General features: G+C 32.9%; 1 protein-coding gene across 1 annotated transcript; it reads left to right on the top strand.

The window, feature by feature from the left end:
• The first annotated feature begins 1,131 nt into the window (after positions 1 to 1,131).
• Positions 1,132 to 22,740, top strand: LOC115877294 (protein Jumonji-like). The gene is made up of 12 exons (XM_030893426.1): positions 1,132 to 1,472; positions 1,544 to 1,952; positions 3,603 to 4,613; positions 8,152 to 10,690; positions 11,760 to 12,010; positions 12,075 to 12,273; positions 12,328 to 12,572; positions 12,895 to 13,090; positions 15,852 to 16,119; positions 19,699 to 19,932; positions 19,996 to 20,182; positions 22,402 to 22,740. Exons 1-12 carry the CDS (start codon positions 1,414 to 1,416, stop codon positions 22,615 to 22,617), a joined length of 5,814 nt encoding a protein of 1,937 aa, XP_030749286.1. The 5' UTR covers positions 1,132 to 1,413; the 3' UTR covers positions 22,618 to 22,740.
• The last annotated feature ends 286 nt before the right edge of the window (positions 22,741 to 23,026 follow it).

Raw genomic sequence — 23,026 nt, 5'->3', positions numbered from 1 at the left:
TTTTTGGTAACGATTTGGGTACGCCACTGTGGTAAATAGAATTAAAAACAGGTTTTAACTCGACTGTGATTATGTTTTCTTAATGCAGGGCTGATGTTCAAACAAGAATAGTAATTATAAAAAAGATACTTATACAATAGATTGGAGATCGGATATTTTAAAGATATAATACACATCTTTACATTTTAGAACACAAATATTAAACTAAACAGATGATATCTCTATATATTTAGACGGACGCTATAGATATTAAAAAAAGGTTATGTTAGTGTACAGTCTGGTATATTCTATTGGATAGCTTTAAAATATTATAATGTTAGAGCGGTATGAAAAATCTTTACCTATCAAATATTTTTTAGATACCTAGATATAAAAAACTTTAGACGAGAAAAACTCAAATTATATAGATTCCTTAAAGAAAAACTACTTATATACAATAAGAATTACTTAATATTTACTTTAATATACGATGTTATTTTGTGTTTCAATAACCATTTTACATGACAAACAATTATACAATAAAAACGTTATATTATTGCTCATAATATATATACAAAATTATGTAGAAAAATTGTGTTAATTTAACATATAATTTAATATATGGCTCAATTTTATGGCAATAATTTCTTTCCATGGAAGTATAAATCAAAAATATATTCTATAAACTTTTAAAATAATTTTTTGTCATATAAAAGGATTTTCTGATAATCTAGAATTCTATAACTTGCAAAATGCTGTGGTGCAGCCTAAGGTACTTATTTAAATCAAAAATTAATTACTGAACCTATTCTGAAGTATTTTCTAACTGTGATTTTAACAATGAATAAGTATACTTCAAATATCTGTACTATTTCTACGTACATATATGTGAAAGAAATTAGTTTTAAAAAGTAAATAATCAAATTTACGACCAAAAGTAATAAAAAAATAGTTGAGAAGTGTTGTTTTATTTTTTTCCCTGTTAAGTGTTTATTTCCTTACTATTAATAAAATAAAATAGATTAAAATTTTAAAATTTAAATTTAAAAAAGTTTGCTGTTGGTGGTGCCATCTATGACACAAGAGCAGAAAAACAGTAAATTGAAAAAAGAAAGATCTCTGTACATCCGGTGTAAGCATGCGTAATAAAATATCATTTAAAATTGTATTTTCTCATTATTATATTTTTTTATAAAAAAATCTAACATACGGGCACCTGGAAAATTATTTGCCCGGATAGAATAACCACCGGTTACTTATTTGCAGCGTCTTTATCATGAGAAAGTGAACGTGGGAATTTGTTAAAATGAATCAGAAATCGGTGAATTAAAGTTAGGTTATGTAGCGTTTTGTTTTTGTGCTTGCAAAATAGAAAATAAACTGTAATTTGCCGGTATTTATTGTACCAGAAAAACACTAAACGAACCGTACACAATGAAAAGAAAACGCAAGGATACCTGCCCCTCGCCTATCCTGGACGAGAGCCCTAAAAGGTATGAGTTTTGTTTTTAGCATTATTTTACCAAATATTATAATGGGAATCTCTCTCTCTCTTAACGTACAGAACAAAGGTTCAAGCTCAGAGGAAGTTTGCCCAAAATTCCGGAGTGCATAGCCCCGTAATAACACCAATCAGAGATTTAGAACCAGCTGATCTAATACCACATACAAATGTTATGCCTCTGCCAATGAAACGGCCTAACACAGAAGACTTTCTAACGTTTCTCTGTTTTCGGGGCACTCCAATTCTGCCGCCTAACTTGCAATTCTTCAATACAGCATCGATAGTAACAGATGGGCAAGTGCACGAGATCAAGGGTGATTCTCCTAAGAATGGTCCCATTGATATTGCGAAATGTGCCGCTGGATCTTCGGAAAAACCATTTATAGCTTTTGGAGTTAGGAAGAGGGCAGATCCGATTGTTATAAGTAGGCAAATGGAGAGAAAAAGGAGGCATGCTCTAGCATTACAGGTAAGACAGAGTAATAATTAGATAATTTCTTGATAACAATTGTAAATGTAATCCATTATGTTATCAAAGTGTTTTATGATCAATTAGGCTTTAAATTTTACTGTTAAACAATCCAAATATAATTTCCTGTATCAATAGTTTTTTTGTCATCATAAAATGCATGCTTAATCCGAAATCTGAATTAACTTTTTGATCATATTGTATATTAGAATATGTATATTTTCTCATATTCTATGTTATAGAATGTAGATACCTTATGATCGAAAAAAAACGGCGTCTAGTTGGCTGGGAAAGACAATGGATGACATTTCCCATATAAAAGCGATCTTTATTTCATAGTCATCGACGACGCCGTTTTTTTCTCGATCATACAGTATTATAAACTACCTTACAATAAATAATGTTTTATGTTAGTGGGCTTTGTCTTTGACAGATAAAAAACTTCATTTCAATAAAGAATTGTTCATCTGTCATGATACAAAGCCTACTTGATCATAAAACTTGTTGATATATGCAGTATTCTTTATACCTTACGATCGAAAAAAAAGGCGTCCACTTGGCTTTGAAATGAACATCAATAACATTCCCCATCTACCAAAGTTAAAATTTGGAGTTTGGATGTTACTAAATAAATCCACATTCTTTGATAGAACGATTATTTGAGTACCTATGCCACATACAGGGTGTTCAAACAGGTACTTTACTTTTGCAATATATAAATATACCGTATGATCGAAAAAAACGGAAGCCAGTTGGCTTGAAAATGAACGTCAATAACATTCCCCATATAATTTTACATATTAAATGACAGCGATCTTCATTTCATAGCCATCGCTGACGCCGTTTTTTCATCATATTGTATAGTGGATTATATGCAGTATTTTTTACAGAATCATTATCCTATCCAGAGTGTAAATAAATAGCACAAAAAAATTAGAATAAGTTTGTCTTTTTAGAATATTATGAAGATTTATATTTTTTTTTATTTAGCAAATTTATTAGCTATCTCAATTTACACAAACATATTCATTTTTTTTTATTTATTTCGTATTTTTTTATTTCAAAAGTAAGATATACTTAGAGAAATATACTCGGAAATACAATATGATCGAAAAAAAAACGGCGTCAGCGATGGCTAAGAAATGCAGATTGCTGTCATTTTATATATAAAATTATATGGGGAATATTCAAGCCAACTGGACGGGTTTTTTTTCGCTCATATGATATATTAAAATATTGCAAGAGAAGTACTTGTTTGAACACCCTGTGTGTGGCATAGGGCATAAGTACATAAATAATCATTCTATGAAAGAATGTGGATTTATTTAGGGACATCCACATTCCAAATTTTTCCTTTTTAATGCGTGAACCGTTTTTTTTTTTTAAATTAAATTGTGATTTTGATTTGTCCAGTACCTATAGCCAAATAACATTGCAGATTAGCATAGAACCCTTGTTAATTTTTTCACACTTATGCATTAACTCACTGTATATCATATTCTTGTTATATATGATATTATAAGTATAAAGGCTTTAGATTTATAATATAATCAATACTATTTACATATTTGGAATATACCTGTTAGTTAAAATAACAAATACCTATTTTTATGTATACTTTCTTTTTTAAATATTACTCTTGGAAATTAGGCACTTCGAAGAAAATACCAAGAACAAAAAATGGCCAAAATACGTGCACTGACGATCAGTAAATTAAGCGAAAAAACAACAAACAAAACCTTAGTAAAAACAAACACCATCCAGAAAACCGAAACAGTAACAAAGAAAACGAATACACTACAAAAAACTAAAGTTATAGCAACCAAACATGTGAAAGTAACAACCCAAACTTTGAAGACCTCTTTGAAGCCGAAAGTCAAACCCAAAATGTGTTTGAGAAGCTTCAGAGGTAAATTTGTTCAGAAAGAACTGCCTTTCAAGGCCAAAAGAAATATTTTGGTAAAGGAAACAACCAAAAAACCAAACGTTGCGTTTAAAAAGGTCCCTGAAACACCAAAATCCAGCAAAACTGTAACAACCAGTAAGGAAAGAGTTAAACCAGAAACAAACAAAGTGAAACAAGCGAAACAGCCACAAGCCAAGGCTAAATTAAAACAAGAGGTGCGCTCAAACGCTCGTATAACTCGTTCAGGACTAACTACTGTTATTAGGAGCCCTAAAATAGCGTCTACAATGCAGAGGCCTCAAGTTAAAAGAAGAATTCTGATTCCCAGCAACACTGTTACCGTTGTAAAACCAAAACTGCGTTCCACAACTCTTAAAAAGACTATCGTTTCACGTAAGAAAGCTCAACAAAGGATGCGAGCAATAATTTTAAAGAACAAGTCAGAAAAAATTGGGAAATCTTCCCCAGAAGCCGCACCAAGCACGTCAAATACACAGAAAGCCACTCCAGAAGCGAAGAAGTCTGAAAAAGAAACTGGTGGTAAACGAGGATCAGATTCGGGTAGAAGATCAGGAAATAATGATGAATCGAAAAAGACGCCTGTATCAGAAGTACCTAAAAGAGTTACGAGGAAGGATTCTGAGTCTGCTATTAAAGTTGTTCAAGAAAAAGTTGTGGAAAGCAAGAAGGAGGTGACTAAGAACGTAGAAATGAAGAAAGAAGTGAAAATAGCTGAAACAAGAAATAAAAAAGAGGTAAGTGTTTTTTTAATATTTAATATTTTAGTCAGTAAAATTAGCATTTGAGGGTGGCTGCAACGACCTCCTGTAGTCCTGCTGTTAAAACAAAACAATTGGTTTTTATATACCGGGTGCGTCTCAAAAGTGGCTCACCCTTATAACTTTTTTATTTTTTGAGATAAAAAATCGAAATTTGGTATATTAATATATGACATAAATTAGAATTGATTGACGTATTCAGTTGTTTTCTGTTACTTCCTGTTTTACCGGAAATTACTACAACTTTTGATTTTTAAATGGCACCCTCGATATTTTTTTACTTTATTCGATAGAAATTGGGACTCTGAATAGAATGACATATCATATGTCAACTTTTGACATTTTTGAATATGGATTATTTGAAATTGCAACATGCGATTCATAGGGACAATTTGACTCGAAATGCCAAGTGTGTGGTACCAAATTATTCGTAAAAAAATGCTTTTTCCAAATATGGTAATGAGCCACCCTCGTTCCATTTGAAAAAATTGTTATATGATTAAAAATACGATTTGAGCATCTTTTAACCGGCCAGAACAAGGCACTAATGATATTAAACGATCAAATCTATTTTTCCCAGGCTCCTTGATTAAAAATTAGTGTTTTTAACACAGCCATGGCACTCTAGAATGAAATTTAAAATTCAAATTTGCTTTAAGCAAAAATGTCAAAAGTTCACATATGATATGTCATTTTCTATCAAATAAAGTAAAAAAATACCGAGGGTGCCATTTAAAAATCAAAAGTTGTAGTAATTTCCGGTGAAACAGGAAGTGACAGAAAACAACTGAATACGTCAATCAATCCTAATTTATGTCATATACTAACATACCAAATCTCATTTTTTTATCTGAAAAAATAAAAAAGTTATAGGGGTGAGCCACTTTTGAGACGCACCCGATATAAATACCAGCTGTTATGTTTTAACAGCAGGATTACGGGACCTCGTTGCAACCACCCTAAGTCAATGATTACCTATTGCAAAATTTACTAAATAAACTATAGTAGATATAATTGTGGACTTTACTTATAACGCTGTACAGGGTGTCCCATTTTTGTTTGTTTTATGGGGTTTCTCCTTTATAAATGAAGATAAAAAGATGCGGTTTGCAAATCACTGTGCTCCTTTTTTGTGAAACTAAAAATGATTTGTCCTAGCCTCCTTGGTTCCTGAAATACAGGACGATTTGAAAATGTTGCATTTTTCGATCTCCTTTGTATCTTGGATATTTTATAATTTATCAAAAAAGCGACTTCCCTAGAATACAGTGGCGTAACTAGTTTTTCTCTGGAAGCTGTGATTTTCGAAATATTCTAACTTATGTTTTTTTTTAATGGGACACCCTGTATATTATTCGTTTATTTGATTTTCCTTTTGATTTTGCTTTTTAAAAAAATAATACTTATTTTCATAAATATTTTTTTGGAATAAAGATTTTTATCTATTGATACGTTTATTTTATGGAGCAGACTTTCTAGATGCATTTTATCCATTTTTTCGAATTTTGCTAAATAAAAAAACTGCCACGCTTTTTGCCAGAAACTTACCGAAAAACTAGTATACTTGAAAAATGGGTAAAAAATAATAAAAATAGTACACCTTCATGTGAAAATCTAGTTTTGATGATATCTGAAAAAAATTGAAAAAAAACTGTTGACTGTCCTTTAGACGTGAAATTTCTCTTTATTTTTCTGTTACCACGGTCCATATCCCCAACTACATTTAGTTCCCAGTCGTAGTTCCATTCATTATTTTAAGTAGTATAATTCAAAACATAGAGAAATTGTACAAAAAAATCTCTGGCAAATCGCAATGACAAACAGCAGTATATTTACAGCACACAAAGACATAGTTCTGTTTGTTTGTCTACCAATGGACATACAGCACATAGAAAGTCTAAGGCATTTTCGCCATTTAATTCGAATGCGATAAAATGTATTTGACACATCGTTTCTGGCATCATATTGTAACTCTGTGTATGTAGTTTGCAATGCCACCTTTAGTTGAAAATCTTAAAAAACGGACAAAATGCATTTAGTAAGTCCGCTCCTCATTTGTTTCTTTATTAATAATTCATTATAACATCTTAGAATTGACAACACCATATTTATTAGTATCAATTTGACAACATCATTGTTTATTTACAACTTACTTTACGCCTTACAGTTTTTGCTTTGTTTACATTTCTAAATTTCATCTTTGGTGTTTTTTGTGGAAAATCTTTTAATCAAAGTAAGACAAAAATTCTGTGCGATTATATGCCTAAATAATAAACGTAAACCTAACCTTTCACAAGTTAGTATTTTGGACAGTGGCGTGCAGTAGCACCGGTCTGCCTGTATATTATATCTGGATCATATAAAGTAATCGCAAAACAATCTCCGATGCATATGATCAGCTTTGAGTGACAAGCGATGGCGACAGCGCTGCCAGATTGTGATGGATTTATGAGATGAATCTTAATGTAAAATTGGGAAACAATATATTTATTATATCATTCTTTTAAGATTTTTACGTTTTATTTTTAAGTTAATAGTTAATATTTTAGGAATTAATTTATTTATTAAGAGTAGAGGTCACACTGACATTAACAGTAGTAATATATAAGATTAAAGCTTGATTTTCATGCATCCGTTGTCCGACGACACGATGATACGATATTAATTTTATTGGTTGAATTTAAAGACTTCGGTTGGTTAGAAACGGTTAACCAATCGAAGCCTTTAAATACAACCAATGCAATTAATATCGTATGAACGTATCGTCGGACAACGGATGCATGAAAATCAAGCTCAAGGCAGCAGCTACTCGCTTGAAATCGAAATAAGTAGAAATAACTAAAGTGGTATAATGTGCTTACCAATCAAACTTACTTCGCTAACTGCAGTCAAAGGGAATAAAGAACCTATATTGTCACGTTCTCGTTCAAAATTTTTTATCAGGAAAGCTACAAGCCCTTTGCTTCGATTATTTAAATGCTTCGGCATATTTTCAACACAATTTCAAGAAATGCAATACAAAAACTCGAAAATTTAGTTTTTAAACGAACTGTTTGTGCTTAAAAGTACAATTTTTAAAAAAAGACTATGAAAATCAGCAAAAAACGAGAATTACTCCCAAAGATTCAACAACAACACGATATTATACAAAATAATGACTGACATTATGATAATTGTCAAATAATAAACGACAACGTTGCTGATCACGGCGCAATGTGACCAACATGGCGATAATAAAAATGCTTTAAACTAATTTTGCAGCTTTAATCTAAATAAAATATCTATTACAATCATTTGCTCTATAAAGTAAAATGAATAGCTGCTCGGTACTCGGTATGTTAAATTATACAACAAAACTAAAACTTACTTAAACTTAAACTACTTAAACATTATTGTCAGAATTTCATTTAGTCAGGTTTATAGGCTTTAGTGTATATTATTTAAGATACATTTGATTCTACCTTATTTTTGTATAGCACGAAAGAAACAGTAAATGAGACCTTGTTCTATATAGGTTAAGAAGAACGTAAGTGTGAAGAAAGAAATTAACTTAAAGACCAACACTAGAGAAGTGAAGAAAAACGTAGACCTAAAGAAAACCATCGATTCTGTTGTTGAGAAGAACGAGGATGGCCAGAGGGTGAAAAAAGATGTCAAAACGGTTGAAGTAACTGTCAAGAAAGTTGTTAGAAAAAGCGAAGATAGACCGGCAAATACAAAAAGTAGTGGATCTAAAGATAAAGGTCCTGAAATAAAACGGTTCAAGCCCAGTACGGAAGCAGTTCCAACTGAAATCGTTGAGAAACCACCTAATCCTGCTCCAAAAATCAAAGCTACAAGTTCAAGTGATAAACCACCCTGTGTAGGTGATGAGGAAGTTTTAAAACCTCCTCAGGCTGATAAGAATAAGAAAAAAATCCCGCCGAAAGAAGAGCAAGTAAAGAAAGAGCTACAAGTTAAGAAGGACGAACCTCCTAAAAGGAAACCACCTTCTAAACGTGAAGATCCCGAACAAAAATCTTCTGCAAGGCCGAGTAGAAAAACCAAAGAAGCTGCAGCTATTTACATGGAGTTATTAAGCCATAAACTGGTAAACGAAAGTCAAATTGATGATGATAACGTTTCTATAGACAGTTTTCCTGAATTGCCTAACGTCAAAAGAACAGAACAGCGGGAAATTGAACTTAAAGCTCAGGCAAAGAGTACCAAAGACGATGTTGAAAAAGAATCTCCCGAAAATGCACCAGTTGAAGAGAAGAAAGTTGTTAAAAAGGCTGTGAAAGTTAAAAAGGAAGAAAAAGTTGATGAGGTTAAAGTTATAAACGAAGAAGATATTTTGAAGAAACCTACTGAAGAGAATACGATGCCTAGTATTAATACCGAAATCAAAATAGAGAATACACCTGTCAGTATTGTTACAGAAACTCCTCAAAACATTGTGACCAAAAGTACGTCTAATCCTGATTCAGAATTACCTGAGACAAAACAACAATCAGAAAAGATTAAGAAACCGGAACAAACTAAAATAGCTATAGACAAGAAAATCGAGCCAAAACCAAAAGAACCCATAGAAGAACCGACAGCTCCTAAACGTCAAACTAGATTATCCGCTCAAACAGGCAAGCATTCTGAAACTGACTCATCCGATGAGTCTTTTCACGCAGACGTCAGAATTCCTCGCAAGAAAAAACTGACCAGAAGCGCAGCAAAACCCGTCATGAACGTGTTAGAAACTAACGTTGATATCATTTTAGAAGCTGCACGGGTTCTTGAAGCTGAAAAATCTGTCTTAGTCGAAAAAGAAAAGATTGTTGAAGTAATTGCGGAAAAAGAAAGCGATTCAGATGAATCCACTACATCAGACATCAATTTAAAAAGTCTTCAAACTAAGCAGAGGAACAAGAAACTGTCTAAAACTAAGAGCTCGAAAGGTTCTCAGAAATCCAAGCAAAGTTTCAGCGATTCGGACGAAGAACCTTTGTCAAAGTTAACTTCGAAGAAAACTGAAAAACCTAAACCAACAATGAGTAGGAAAACAGCAGATAAAAGCTTGGCTGAAGTAACTTTGGTTAATGAACCCAAACCCAAGCGAGAATGCACCAAGAGACCCTCAAATTACCTTCCTATGTTATCCAGCAGTGAAGAAGACGCAGAACCTTACTTCCTTGGATTTGACACTTCCAAAGAGGATTTGAAGAAGTCGAAAACTTTTGTGCAGTCTCTGGTTCCTTCTTTAGACCTTCTTAATAAAGATATAGGTAGAAAAGGTAAGGTGAATATGTCCAACGAGCAGATAGAACAGTGGTTGAAAGATTCTGCAATGGCTGGAAGCGTGGTGGCGAAGGAAAATGACGCTATGCCTAAGTTCGGGGAAATACCCGAAACCAAACCCGTCGAACCTCCTGAGTCTTTCAAACCTAAACCTGTAACTAGTCCAGAAGAAAAACCAAAAAGCGAACTTCTTAAGTCTCCTTTGGGTGACAGAAAGTGGATTTTTAAGAAAGACAAGAAGGATTCTACCCCGAACAAGAACGCGTTTTCCCCTGACAACGAATGTAGTGTCTATGCTTTCGGTGAAGAAAACGAAGACGTTATTTGTACGCCCTTCAGGAGACCTTCACGCAGACCTTCTAGTACTGCCACCTCTAAATCCGAAGACGAACTATCGAAGAACGACGATACGCCTAAACAAAGTCCGTTTCGTAAGCCTTCGGAGTCTGAAGATGCCAGATGCTTTAATATACCTCTGAATCCCACAAAGCCTAGTAAGGTGGTTAAGAGTGAACCTATGGTTCCCCCATCGACGAGTTTTCACGGTAAAAGAAGCAGTAAGCCGTTGTTTGAGAGGGTTCCTGAACCTTTTGACGATGGGAAGTATAAGATTCCGAGTTCGCCCAGTGCGAGTAGCGGAAGCAGTGCCAAGTTGTATAAGAAGCCGAACCAGAAGCAGAAGGGGAGGGGTTTTGAGACGATTACGCCTGTCTATGTGTCGGATTTCCCAAAACCCACTGATCCAGCGAAGTTTGTAGAGGCACCGGTGTTTCATCCTACAGGTAAGATTGTTTAAATTGTTTTCTAAAAAGTGTCTAAAGAAATAAGTTTTTTACATCTTGCAAAGTTGCCATATTTTACAACAATATAGGTTATATACAAAATTCTAATTCATACTATTTTACCTAAACTAATTTCAACCACAGGCTATTTATAACCAGACTGTCCACTTACGATTATTTTCATGGAAGTTTGCGGGCCTATCTAGATATACGTTTATCTTCTTGAACTCTATTGAAGCTTTGTTTATAAATAAAACTTGAGATTGGTGCACTAGATACGTTTTTGGGGTGGTTATAATATTTTAACATATACTGAATTTTAAAATACGATTTTTAATTAAGCGAGAATGTCAAAAGTTGACATATGATATGTCATTCTATTCAGAATGTCATTTTCTATCGAATAAATTAAAAAAATACCGACGGTGCCATTTAAAAATCAAAAGTTGTAGTCATTTCCGGTGAAACAGAAATTGACCAAAAACAATTGAATACGTCAGTCAATCCTAATTTATGTCATATACTAACATACCTAATCTCGTTTTATCTGAAAAAATAAAAAAATTAATAGGGGTGAGCTACTTTTGAGATTCACCCGGTATATACAGGGTAAGTGTTAAAAAATTGCATATATTCTAAGGGTAGTTATATTTCGACCCAGAAACATGGTTATCAGGTTTTTTTTTCGCAGACATTTTTTCTTAAATTTGAAATTTTTTGAATTTTTTTTGAAAAATTAAAAAAATTTTGGAATTGTTTTTTAATTTTTAGTTAAAAACATAATATCTTCACAATATGACAACATAGGTAGTAGATTAAATTTACAAGAAAGAGAACCCAGAAAATATCCAGCGGAAAATCATTTTTTTTTAAATTTTCTCGGCTATTTGAGAAACGGTAAAGAGAAAATATGTTTCTTTTATCGAGATCTACCATATACCTATATTTCTCAATTTGAACGAGGTCTTGAAAGAGCAAAAAATCTGAAAACAAATATTAGAAACTGTTGTTGTAGATAAAGCTAACTCCCCTTAACGTTATATTTTGTAATATTTTGTCAATATTTCAGAACAAGAGTTTCAAGATCCATTGGAATACATAGAACGCATTAGGCACAAAGCTGAACAGTTTGGAATTTGCAAAATCGTACCGCCAACTTCTTTCAAACCTGAATGCAAAGTATCTGACGATATGAGATTCACTGCTTACAATCAGTACGTTCACAAAATGCTACACAGATGGGGTCCCAATTTCAAGGAGTTTATAGCTATTAGGAAATATCTAGCGACTCAGAACATCACATTGAAAACACCACCATGGGTAGCTTAACTAACGCTCGAATGCTTCAAATTTGATTATATATTTTTTATTTGTTTTTTCATAGATTGGAGGTATGGAAGTCGATCTGCCTAGATTATACCAAACTGTACAAAGTTTGGGAGGTCTAAAAGAAGTTATTGAGAAGAAAAAATGGCCCAAGGTGTCGGATAACATGAAAATTCCCAAATCTGCGCAAGATAGAGTGACTAAGCTGGACGATATTTATTGCAAATATCTTTTACCCTATGATACGCTATCACCAGGTATATTATATAGATACTATTTTTATGTAATACTGATCTAATATTTTTATTTAGCTGAAAGAGAAAAACTCTTTGATGAAGTGGAAACTTACTGGGCTAAAAGAGAATCAAAAAATCTTCAGATGAAAACTGATCAGAAACCTGAAGAAATGTCTGACGGAGAAGACGATTATTCTGATGATAATGAAGCGGAGGAATGTACGATTAAAGGAAAAAATATGGCGCTAAATGCATTCTACAGGATCGCTAGGAACACCATGTCAATGTACTTCAAGGTTGCCGAACCTTCCGCTCAAGAGGTAGGTATTATTTTTTTTCCGCCTTGTAGGTTTTCTATAAATTTGCGAACTTCTATAAACAGATGTGGGTGGAACTGTTATTTCTAAATAACATTTAGAACTATAACTGTTATTATGTAAAAATAACAGTTTAAAATGACAAAAGTTTGATATTTAATTTGTGAATTTTTAAGAACATAGGTGTGTGAAACTTAATTTCTAAATAACAGTTGAAACCTTAACGGTTATTTAAAAATAACAATAAAAAATAAAGTAATAATTAAGTAAAAATAAGTAAAGTAAAATAATTGGACAAATTTAGAGGAATTATCTAAATATTTAGGTGGAGCAAGAATTCTGGCGTTATGTAACTCAAAAACAGAACCACATCTGCGTCCATTCGGCGTCCATCGATTGCGGAAATTGGGGCTACGGATTTCCGGTATCCAAGAACAGTCCTTTCGCCAGACATCCCTGGAATCTCAAGGTTCTTACAAATAATAACGGTTCCGTTTTGAGATCCTTGGGTCCAGTTATGGGTAAGTTCGTTTTAATACACCTCTGTCAGTGCACATTATATCAAATTTGTTTCTTGTTTCAAAAATTCAAAAAATCAAAATGTATTAACAAATCGTATGACGTGCTTTAGGAGTTTCGGGATTCAGCAATATACTATTGGACCTCTATTATATAGATTTGGCTACTAACTTGCTATTTTAATGTGAAAATTGCAGTATGTAGTGTTAATAGTCTTCTGACTAACCATTTGACTATCAACTCACTAAGAACTAACTTTGAACTGACTATAAACTCATAATGCGACTCATTGACTAACTAGGAATTAACCTCGCTCTCTTCAGCATACTCTTTTTATTCTTCTATTCCTCGTAATCATCGCCGATTACGTCGTCAAAATAGTTTACAATATAATTACACTCACCCGGCTATGACCATGAGCACAGAATATCTAGCTACGCAACAGAAAAATACTCGAAATGAAAGAGCTAAAATTGCACAAATAGAATACTAGATGGCGCGACAATATCATAATCAGAATATAATTAGAAATTTTGAACTTTCGGTTTTGGATCGACGGCTCGTCGACTGCCTTGTAGCTCGGCTAAATATGCACAGTTGCCAGATTCAAAAAAACTTGAATTGGCATCCCATTCTTTTTACTGTGTATAATTAATGCAGTATGTGTTTCTTTCTATTCTTCTTTTCTTGTCAGATACACTTATATTAATTATTCCTTTGGCTATTAAAATAGTTTTAAGTATATTATTACAAAACATATACATTTTTAATATACACTACCTTATAATGTTAACTAACAAAATACCTTTAATTACCTTTAAAATTAATAATATACAGGGCGATTGATAGTGATATTTATTAATGCTGGAACGTTAGAAAATACGTAGTATCCCAAGTTTAAACCCAATCGAACGCCATGTACGTAATACAGTACTATATTATGGTACCAGTTGATATGCTTCATGGTACCATAATAATGCAATGTCATCAAAAATACGCAAGTATATATCAAATATGAGCTCAATCGAACGCCAGGAAATGGTATTGAAATATGGTACTATATTAAGGTACCACTTTATATGCATCATAGTACCATCATATTACAATGTAACCGAAAATACGTAGTATACCAAGTTTAAGCCCAATCGAACGCCAGGAAATGATATCGTAATATGGTACCTCTTGGTACTCCATGGTACCATAATATTACAATATCACCGAAGATACGTAGTATCCCAAATTTAAGCCCAATCGAACGCCATGTACATAATATGGTACTAGTTGATATGCTTCATGGTACCATAATAATGCAATGTCATCAAAAATACGCAAGTATATATCAAATATGAGCTCAATCGAACGTCAAGAAATGGTATTGAAATATGGTACTATTTTAAGGTACCACTTTATATGCATCATAGTACCATCATATTACAATGTCACCGAAAATACGTAGTATACCAAGTTTAAGCCCTATTGCCCCCATGTACCTAATATTGCTATGTCATCAAATATGGTACTATAGAAAGTATCACTTTATATGCTCCATGGTACCACGATATTACAATGTCACTGAAGATATAGTATATCAAGTTTAAGCCCAATCGAACGCCATGTATCGTAATATGGTACTATATTATGGTATCACTTGATATGCTTCATGGTACCATAATATTGTAATGTCATGAAAAATAGTATATATCAAATATCGTATGATACCGAAAAAAACGGCGTCCAGTTGGCAGGAAAAGGATGATCGATGACATTTCCCATATAAATTTATATATAAAATGACAGCTATATTCATTTCATAGCCATCGCTGACGCCGTTTTTTCCCGATTATACGATATGAACTTGGTATGAACACAGTCGAACGGCAGGAAGTGGTATCATAATAGTAGAACAATACTTATTATATTGTCGCCGAATTACAATGAAAATTCAGGATTCAATTATACAATCAAACGTCAGGAAGTGATTGTAATTTAACTCATAAGATTTAATTCCAACTAACATGGCAAATTGAAAAAAAGCTCTGATCTATTTTAATATGTTTAAATGATGTAGCAAATTTGAAGGTAGGCTTTATCAGGAAGTATTACGATATGAATTACACAATGGCAACACTGCACAAAATTCTTTTAAATTTTGTTTGTAGAAAACTGTTTTCTTTTAAATTTATTGCCCTCTATTATGTAGTAGCGAAACTACCGCATCAAAATATCTGATTTGGAGACAGGCTTTAAAAGCCTGTCTCCTTTTGCTACCTACAATTTTATACATGTAACGAGACTTCTGTTGCGTAGCTAGATATTCTGTGCCATGAGGGAATCGAACTTCGGTGACTCGCGTTTGATTATCATCCCGAGATTGTAATATTTTAATTGTTTAATTATTAATGTTATTTAATAATATAAAAAAATATCTGGATCGATGGCATGTGGGTAACCGCCTACATCAAATTAGTTTACTAGAATTATATTTTGCATGATTTTTTCCCAATTTGATATAAACCCAAGTTGACATCTACTTAAATCTTGAAAATATTATTGTACAGTTGTGTGGAATTTGTATTTATCAAGATTTTTTTTTATATATCATAATTTGTTAAGAATTGTCTGCCTATACAAAGTGTTTATGCGCAAAGTTGATAAAAACGACTTACCCTTACAACTATGAATTGCAGATTTCCAATTAATCTGATTGCTTTCTTTTGCTTAATAAACGCACTGTTTAGTAATGTTGATTCTTCCTTCCTCTAGGTGTAACCGTACCCACCCTCCATGTGGGCATGGTGTTCAGCACGTGCTGTTGGTACCGCGACCCGCACGGCCTGCCCTGGGTCGAGTACCTGCACACAGGCGGTGCCAAAATCTGGTACGGCATACCGAGTTCGGCGTGCGAGGTGTTCCACGCGGCCATGCAGAAACTGGTGCCGAATTATTGCCGGGACAAGGAACTGTGGTTGCCGTCGGACACGGCGATGGTACCGCCTGGATTGTTGATGGAGCATAACGTGTCATTGTGCAGGTAAGCCCTGTTGTATTTTAACCAGCGGAGACTTTTTTGTTAGAGATCCTTCATTTAGGCCTAGTTGTTCATATGTGACTTCAGATTTAAATAGGTTGTGTAATGATTTCAATACTTTCTTCAATGACCCGTAAGTTGGTACAAAATTAGCTGCCATTTTTGAAGCTTAAACTGGGCTTTAATAATCTTATTTATAGTCTTATACCACAAAAAGAATATACTAATAGATTTGCCGAGTTCAGTATGTTTCAGAGTTCACTCGAGTTTAAGCATTGGTAAAGTGTGGCCAACTTTTTTATTCTTTTTTACACCTACATTAATTAAATAAAATTATATAAGAATTCTTGCCACTTAACTGCTGATATAGAAATTTAATTCTACGCTGTGTTTGTCATAATGTGAATCAACCTGCTCTCACTACCGGTTTCGGAGCCCTACTCCATCATCAGGTGAGCCTGGGCAGATCCACAAAATGACAACCACAGCGCGGAGTAGTTAATTTCGACTTGTCGGAAAGTATCGATTATATATTAAGTCCCGAACGGATAATCTAATACTAACCGATATACAGGGTGTTTCAAAACAAATGCGAAAAACTTTAGGGGGTGATTCCTTGTTCAAAATAAAGGGTAGTTTGCTTTATAAACGTTGGGTCAAAAGTCAACCATTAGGGAGATATCGCGGTACAAAGATGGCGGAAAAATAATGTTTTTATTTTTTATCTTGAAAACGAAAAGAGATAGACTAATGAAATTTTATGGATGCATTACTGTTATGAAAACACACTTTCAGGTAATTTTTTTACTTTTTTAAAATGAGTGGAAGGGGTTGAAATAAACTACCCCTATAATTCTTGTTAACGAAATTTAAAGAAAAATCTTATCAAACACATGCAAATGCTTTAATTTGGATAGTTAGTTTGTTTAGAAACTTTTTTACCTCTTGTGTTTTTTTGATAAAACTCACCGATTGGAAATTAAAAAATAAAATGTAAAGCATTACATGTCAGAATGAATGAATACTGGAATCAATTAATTGATCCTTTTTAACAAATATTTAAACAGTTTTTTTTTATTTTTTAATGAAATAAAGAACTATATTGACAATATTAGTATCTGTACTTTTTAAAAATTTGGTACATCTTTAAAAATAATCTAAAATGTCAGTATTCCATGGGTATATTGATAAATGAGTTCCAAATTACAAGAAAATGCATTTTCTACGGAAGCTTGAAGAGATAGGTAAAAAATGGTATAATACAATTTGATAGACAATTAAATTGTGCATCTGACTCTCATAAAATATACAGGGTGTTTAAATTAAACAAGTTATTGCCGTTTAAATCTAACAATTATTTAAAATAAATATTTAGACACTCTGCATAAGGTAGTAAAATTTTTATTATTGCAACACAACAACTGATCAATAAATAAACTTCAGTAAATATTTAGTATTAAAAACTTTGATACCCTCGGAGAAATGAAGCCTTAAAATTTATACTGCAATTTCACAAAATTGAAAATATTTCAAAAACGGTAAGGTTTAAGTGTAATAAACCTTAATCAAATTTACCTTTATTTTAATCGTAGAAACTAAAAATGCAATAATGTACAGGGTGTTCCATTTAAAAAAATATAACTTTGATATTTTTTTTAATTTGGGACACTCTGTATCTTGTAAAAATATTTTTAAATTGTAGCTCTAATCGTCCTTCAACGAACCCAAAACTTACAATTTGTAAAAATCTAATCGTTTAGCTACAATATTCCGTGTCGTATGTGGTGAACAACCCTGTATACTTATACTGCAAGAAATTTGGTTTCTATTCATTAATTAAATATTGAAATAAAAAGACTAAATATACACTCACCGGCAAAGTTTTATATATTGTGTTCTAATCGATCGATTTTGATTATTTTTTAAGCAGTTTGTAGCTAAATTATTTGACTTTTTAATACCTCTTTCTAAATTAAAACTGAAAGTTGCTATCTGTCAATTATACGAGGGAAAACAAAATGTTGATATTTTGGTGAAAGTTTGAAACACCATAGTACATTGACAAAGCCAAGAAATTTATAAATCAATATATCATCTAGGTGTATCTTTTATTATTTTTTTTCAATCTCAATAGCGTTAATAATACAACTCTCTGGCCATAGTCTCTGGCAAACTGTATCTCTGATGGTCTCTGGGCCGAATATTAACTGTAAACTATGGTCTAGGTCAACATTTAATTTTCCCTCGAGTTTTCCTCCACTAAATTTTATTTAACACGAAACACACGTAATAACACAGTCCAAAATGCACAATGCAAAATATTTATCATTTCTATTTGACATAATTTGACACAAAATTATAACCTATAATTTGGCAAGAGTTTGACAACCCTCAAAAATCTTAAGTCGGGTTCATACGCATCGGCGTCCCGTCCGTTTGTCGTTCATTGACAAATAATAATATAACACAACTAATAATATTGAAATATGATCCGTCATTTTTTAAATAGACCAATAAAACTGGTTAAAAAAAAGAGATGACGCATGATTGGTTGATAGCTTTGAATAAGAAGACTAAGGAAGGAGCATATCAAAAATCTTAGGTACACCGCGATGGGCCTCAAATATGGCCGACTTAAATTCCGGTTTATCAGTGTCGTTCTAATTTTATTTAAAAAATGTAAAACTATGATGTAGGGTAGACGTGGGGTAGACTCAATAATTTGTTGTTTTATTTTACGTTGTGAATAAATGTTGGTAGTTATTAAAATTGTTATAAAAATATATAATTCTAATAAAAAAATAGATAAGTTATAATAAGTATTTATTAACACAAACATCCGATACGCTACTGAAGCAGGTAAGTCAAATTAACGTATCTCAATTCTTTGACATCTAATCTTTGACAAGTAATAAATAAAAGCTAAAATGCAAGAAAAATATATAATTTAGTTAATTTAAGTGAATTTCATAAATGATCGGTTTACTACACGTATGTATATTATATAGTCACTTACTAGCGAAAAGTTGTTCCATTATTTCACTCAATTTTGCCGAGATCTACGCACGCTACACAACCAACTATTTTAGAGTCTTTTTCGATAAATCGCGATAGTGTCACTGTTAATTTAAGTTCTGCCAGAATTTCCATCTAGATTTACTACCTTTATACAACTATCAGTAGTAGAATAAATAATAAATAACATAAAATAATCTCCGTAAAGACTGACAAATCCACAAAATTTCAAATCCAATTCAAATGTGTCAAATGAATCGTCAAACAGAACTGTCAAGGATTCCCACCCTAGAGATCTTTTATGGTGGCTTTTCCGCCCACCATGCATGAATACATGGATAGCATTATGATCCTTCCTTAGTCTTCTTATTCAAAGGTTTATAGGCGTCATCTGCTTTTTTTTCTGTCATCGTCTGTCGAAATCTTACCTGAAAAAAAAAACAGAGTATATCACCATCATACGTTCATTTCTTAGTTCATTGGAGTATTCAATATGATGTAATGGTCATCTTTCCTGACACAGACTATATAAATTGTATATTATACAATGTTATTTTTTCTTTTTAGAACCATTCAAGAACCCGGTCAATTCCTAGTCGTTTTCCCCAAAGTTTTTACCTCCAGCATCAGTACGGGCTACGTCGTCTCCGAGAGTGTCTACTTTGCACCGCTCTACTGGCTCAGAACCGCCCGAAATCTGTTCAATGATCTGAAGACAAGCTGCGAGCCATCTATGTTCTCTTTGGATAAACTACTGATCAGCATAGCCAACGATTCTCGATCGAGTGTCGATGCCTTAAGGTTAGTTTTATCTTTTTTAAAATATAAAAAAAAATAAAATATAATACTTTCTGGTATTTTCAGGGTTATTTTGCCCTTTATTGAAGAACTGAGTGCCAATGAAAAAGAGTACAGATCGAAACTAAGGAGTTTCGGTAAAATTGAGGAAGAGAAAATTACTCCCGAAACGACAACCAAAAAGAAAAAGATGCACAACGTCGAGGGGGATTTTGAATGCGAAGTGTGTCGCATCAATTTGCATGTTTCTATGGTAAGTGTTGATATTTTTAATCATTTCAAACAATATTTTTTTTTGTTTTTACTACTTTTTCTCATTTTTACATTAGACACAGTTCAGTACTAGTAGACAGTGAAAACAAATATGTTCTGAACAGGATTGACAAAACGTTTTTATTTTTAAACAAAACGTGTTTTTTTATTATTTTAAACACGGTTTTAACCTCAAAGTCAGTATTATGTTTAAAACACTTGTTTTAAACTCTGTTTTTAACCACATAGTTTAGATGGCAGTCAAATTTAAATAAAGCACATCTACTGGACCTGTGTCTATGAAAGGAATTTCAAGAATGCAGACACTAGAGTATCATCAATTTACTACAAAACACATTTATTTAAATGTTAGTTAGATGTGTTTTGTAGCTTATTAATTTTAATAACTATTTATTATACCGGGTGCGCCTCAAAAGTGGCTCACCCCTATAACTTTTATTTTTTCAGATAAAAAAAACGAGATTTTCTATGTTAGTATAATTAAGCTGGATTTATAAACTCGGGAGTTGAGGTTCAGTTGCCGTTAAAAATGTTCAACGCTATGAAATGAACGCGCGCATTTATAAAGTCAGTTGGTCGAAAAGTTGGCAGTTCGTTTTACGTTCAACGGAGTTCAAAGATGGTCAATCTTTTTGTCGGCAGTTACGGGCAGTTGGCGACCGCTGGCGACGTTCGGCGACTGCCAATGAATAAGCGCATGTCGAGTCGATCACGTGAAGCACAGTACGCCGTGGCATTGGAAAATGACTCTTATTGTTGTTTCATTATTTCTGTTAATGTAATGTTTATATTTTGGGTAATCGTGGATTACTGTGTTTGGTTTGGTGTGTTTCTGTGTTTGAACTTTGACAAATACCAAAAGTATTTTTAAATCGAAAGAAAAACGTTCGAAATTTTCACAATTCCAAACCTAACCTACAACCGAAACTGACAGTTTATAACTGCAGTTTAGAACATCCAACTGCAACTGAACCTCAACTGAACGCCAACTTCCGAGTTTATAAATCCAGCTTTATACTAACATACAAAATCTCGTTTTTTTTATGTCATATTATTACATAAATTAGGATTGATTGACGTATTCAATTGTTTTTGCTCACTTTCTGTTTTACCGGAAATGACTACAATTTTTTCATTTTTAAATGGCACCTTCGGTATTTTTTGACTTTATTCGATAGAAAATGACATTCTGAATAGAATGACATATCATATGTCAACTTTTGACATTCTCGCTTAATAAAAAATCGTATTTTAAAGTTCAATCTTGAGTGTCATGGCTATGTTAAAAACAGTAATTCGTAATCAAGGAGCCTTGGAAAAATAGATTTGATCTTTTAATGTTTTTAGTGTCTTGCCCTGGCCAGTTAGAAAATGTTCAAATCGTATTTTTAATCATATCTCAGTTTTTTCAAATGAAACGAAGGTGGCTCATTAACATATTTGGAAAAAGCTTTTTTTGCAAATAATTTGATACCACACACTTGGTATTTCGAGTCAAAAATTTTCCTTACAAACCGCAAGTTATAATTTCAAATAAACCATTTCCAAATATGTCAAAAGTTGACATATGATATGTCATTCTATTCAGAGTGTTATTTTCTCTCCAATAAAGTAAAAAAATACAGAGGGTGACATTTAAAAATCAAAAGTTGTAGTAATTTCTGGTGAAACAGGAAGTGGCCGAAAACAATTGAATACATCAATCAATCCTAATTTATGTCATATACTAACATACCAAATTTCGATTTTTTTTATATGCAAAAATAAAAGAGTGATAGGGGTGAGCCACTTTTGAGACGCACCCAGTATACACGCGGTAGAGAGTCCATAGTAGTACATCACCGCGAAACACACTCTTACATTGCCCACTCATTACATTGGCTACTTGTAAATTTGTCCAATTTTTATTGACGGGACGCACCGTCGATTTTTTTGCGAAAAAGATCGATTAAAACGGTGGTAAACCGAGCTTGGAGAACAGTGCAGCCTTTATCGGTAAGAAAGACAGCCTTGCGTAAGAAAGTTACAATGAGAACTATAAACAATCTTGTAGAAAATATACAGAACCTTAAAAAATCTACCAAACGATTGCAATTCATACGCACGCACATTTTGTAATGGTATGAACTACATTTATATTTATACAACATCGACTTTTAATTAAACTTGTTAAGAATACAAATATTTTTTTCTTTCCAGGTTATCGATACACAAGACGATCTGATCTATTGTTTAGAAGATGCCGTCAATCTAGTCGCTAAAAACACCAAAATGGTGGAAAAACTTAAGCTAAAATATACGTTAGACGAGAACGAATTAGGCCAAATACCTGGCAAAATTACCGCATTAATAGAAACTAAGCTACAGAAGAAAGTGCCCAGCAAATATGCTGGCATGCCTACCATGTTAAAATAAACCATCAAAAATCAAACACCAGTTTAGATCAAAACATTCTAAGAGTCTACCCTACGTTATTTATTTTTTAGTTGTTATTTTACGGTAGGGATTAGGGATAAATAAATACAAGTAAGCAAACCATTCTGATTTCAAGCTTGTCCTGTATTATTAGTAAAGTCACTGTGAAAAAAGCTTTATTTGGCAGTGGTTATGTTATACTATAATATTTATTTTTTAGAGTAAATCATCTACAGGTTAAGCCACTGCACGATAGTCAGCATGCATATAGAGCGGGCAGATCCACAGAAACTGCTCTGTACCAGTTAACTGAGCTAATACAGGCAAGCCTGGATAGCAAAGAAACAGCACTTTGTGCCTTCTTGGACATTGCAGGGGCGTTTGACAATATACCTCACAAGGTGGTCAA

Source organism: Sitophilus oryzae, unplaced genomic scaffold (genome assembly GCF_002938485.1).
Source record: "Sitophilus oryzae breed Bouriz unplaced genomic scaffold, Soryzae_2.0 scaffold_1443_pilon_pilon, whole genome shotgun sequence".
Taxonomy (NCBI): domain Eukaryota; kingdom Metazoa; phylum Arthropoda; class Insecta; order Coleoptera; family Curculionidae; genus Sitophilus; species Sitophilus oryzae.
Note: the sequence above shows the minus strand (reverse complement) of the source record. Positions and strands in the feature narration are given on the sequence as shown.

What these genes read in the sequence shown, in the direction of transcription:
- LOC115877294 (XM_030893426.1), top strand. Translation starts at nt 1,414, where the DNA reads ATGAAAAGAAAACGCAAGGATACCTGCCCCTCGCCTATCCTGGACGAG. An exon ending in AAACAAGAAATAAAAAAGAG is followed by an intron (nt 4,614 to 8,151) that starts GTAAGTGTTTTT and finishes TGTTCTATATAG; the next exon opens with GTTAAGAAGAACGTAAGTGT. An exon ending in CCGAACCTTCCGCTCAAGAG is followed by an intron (nt 12,573 to 12,894) that starts GTAGGTATTATT and finishes CTAAATATTTAG; the next exon opens with GTGGAGCAAGAATTCTGGCG.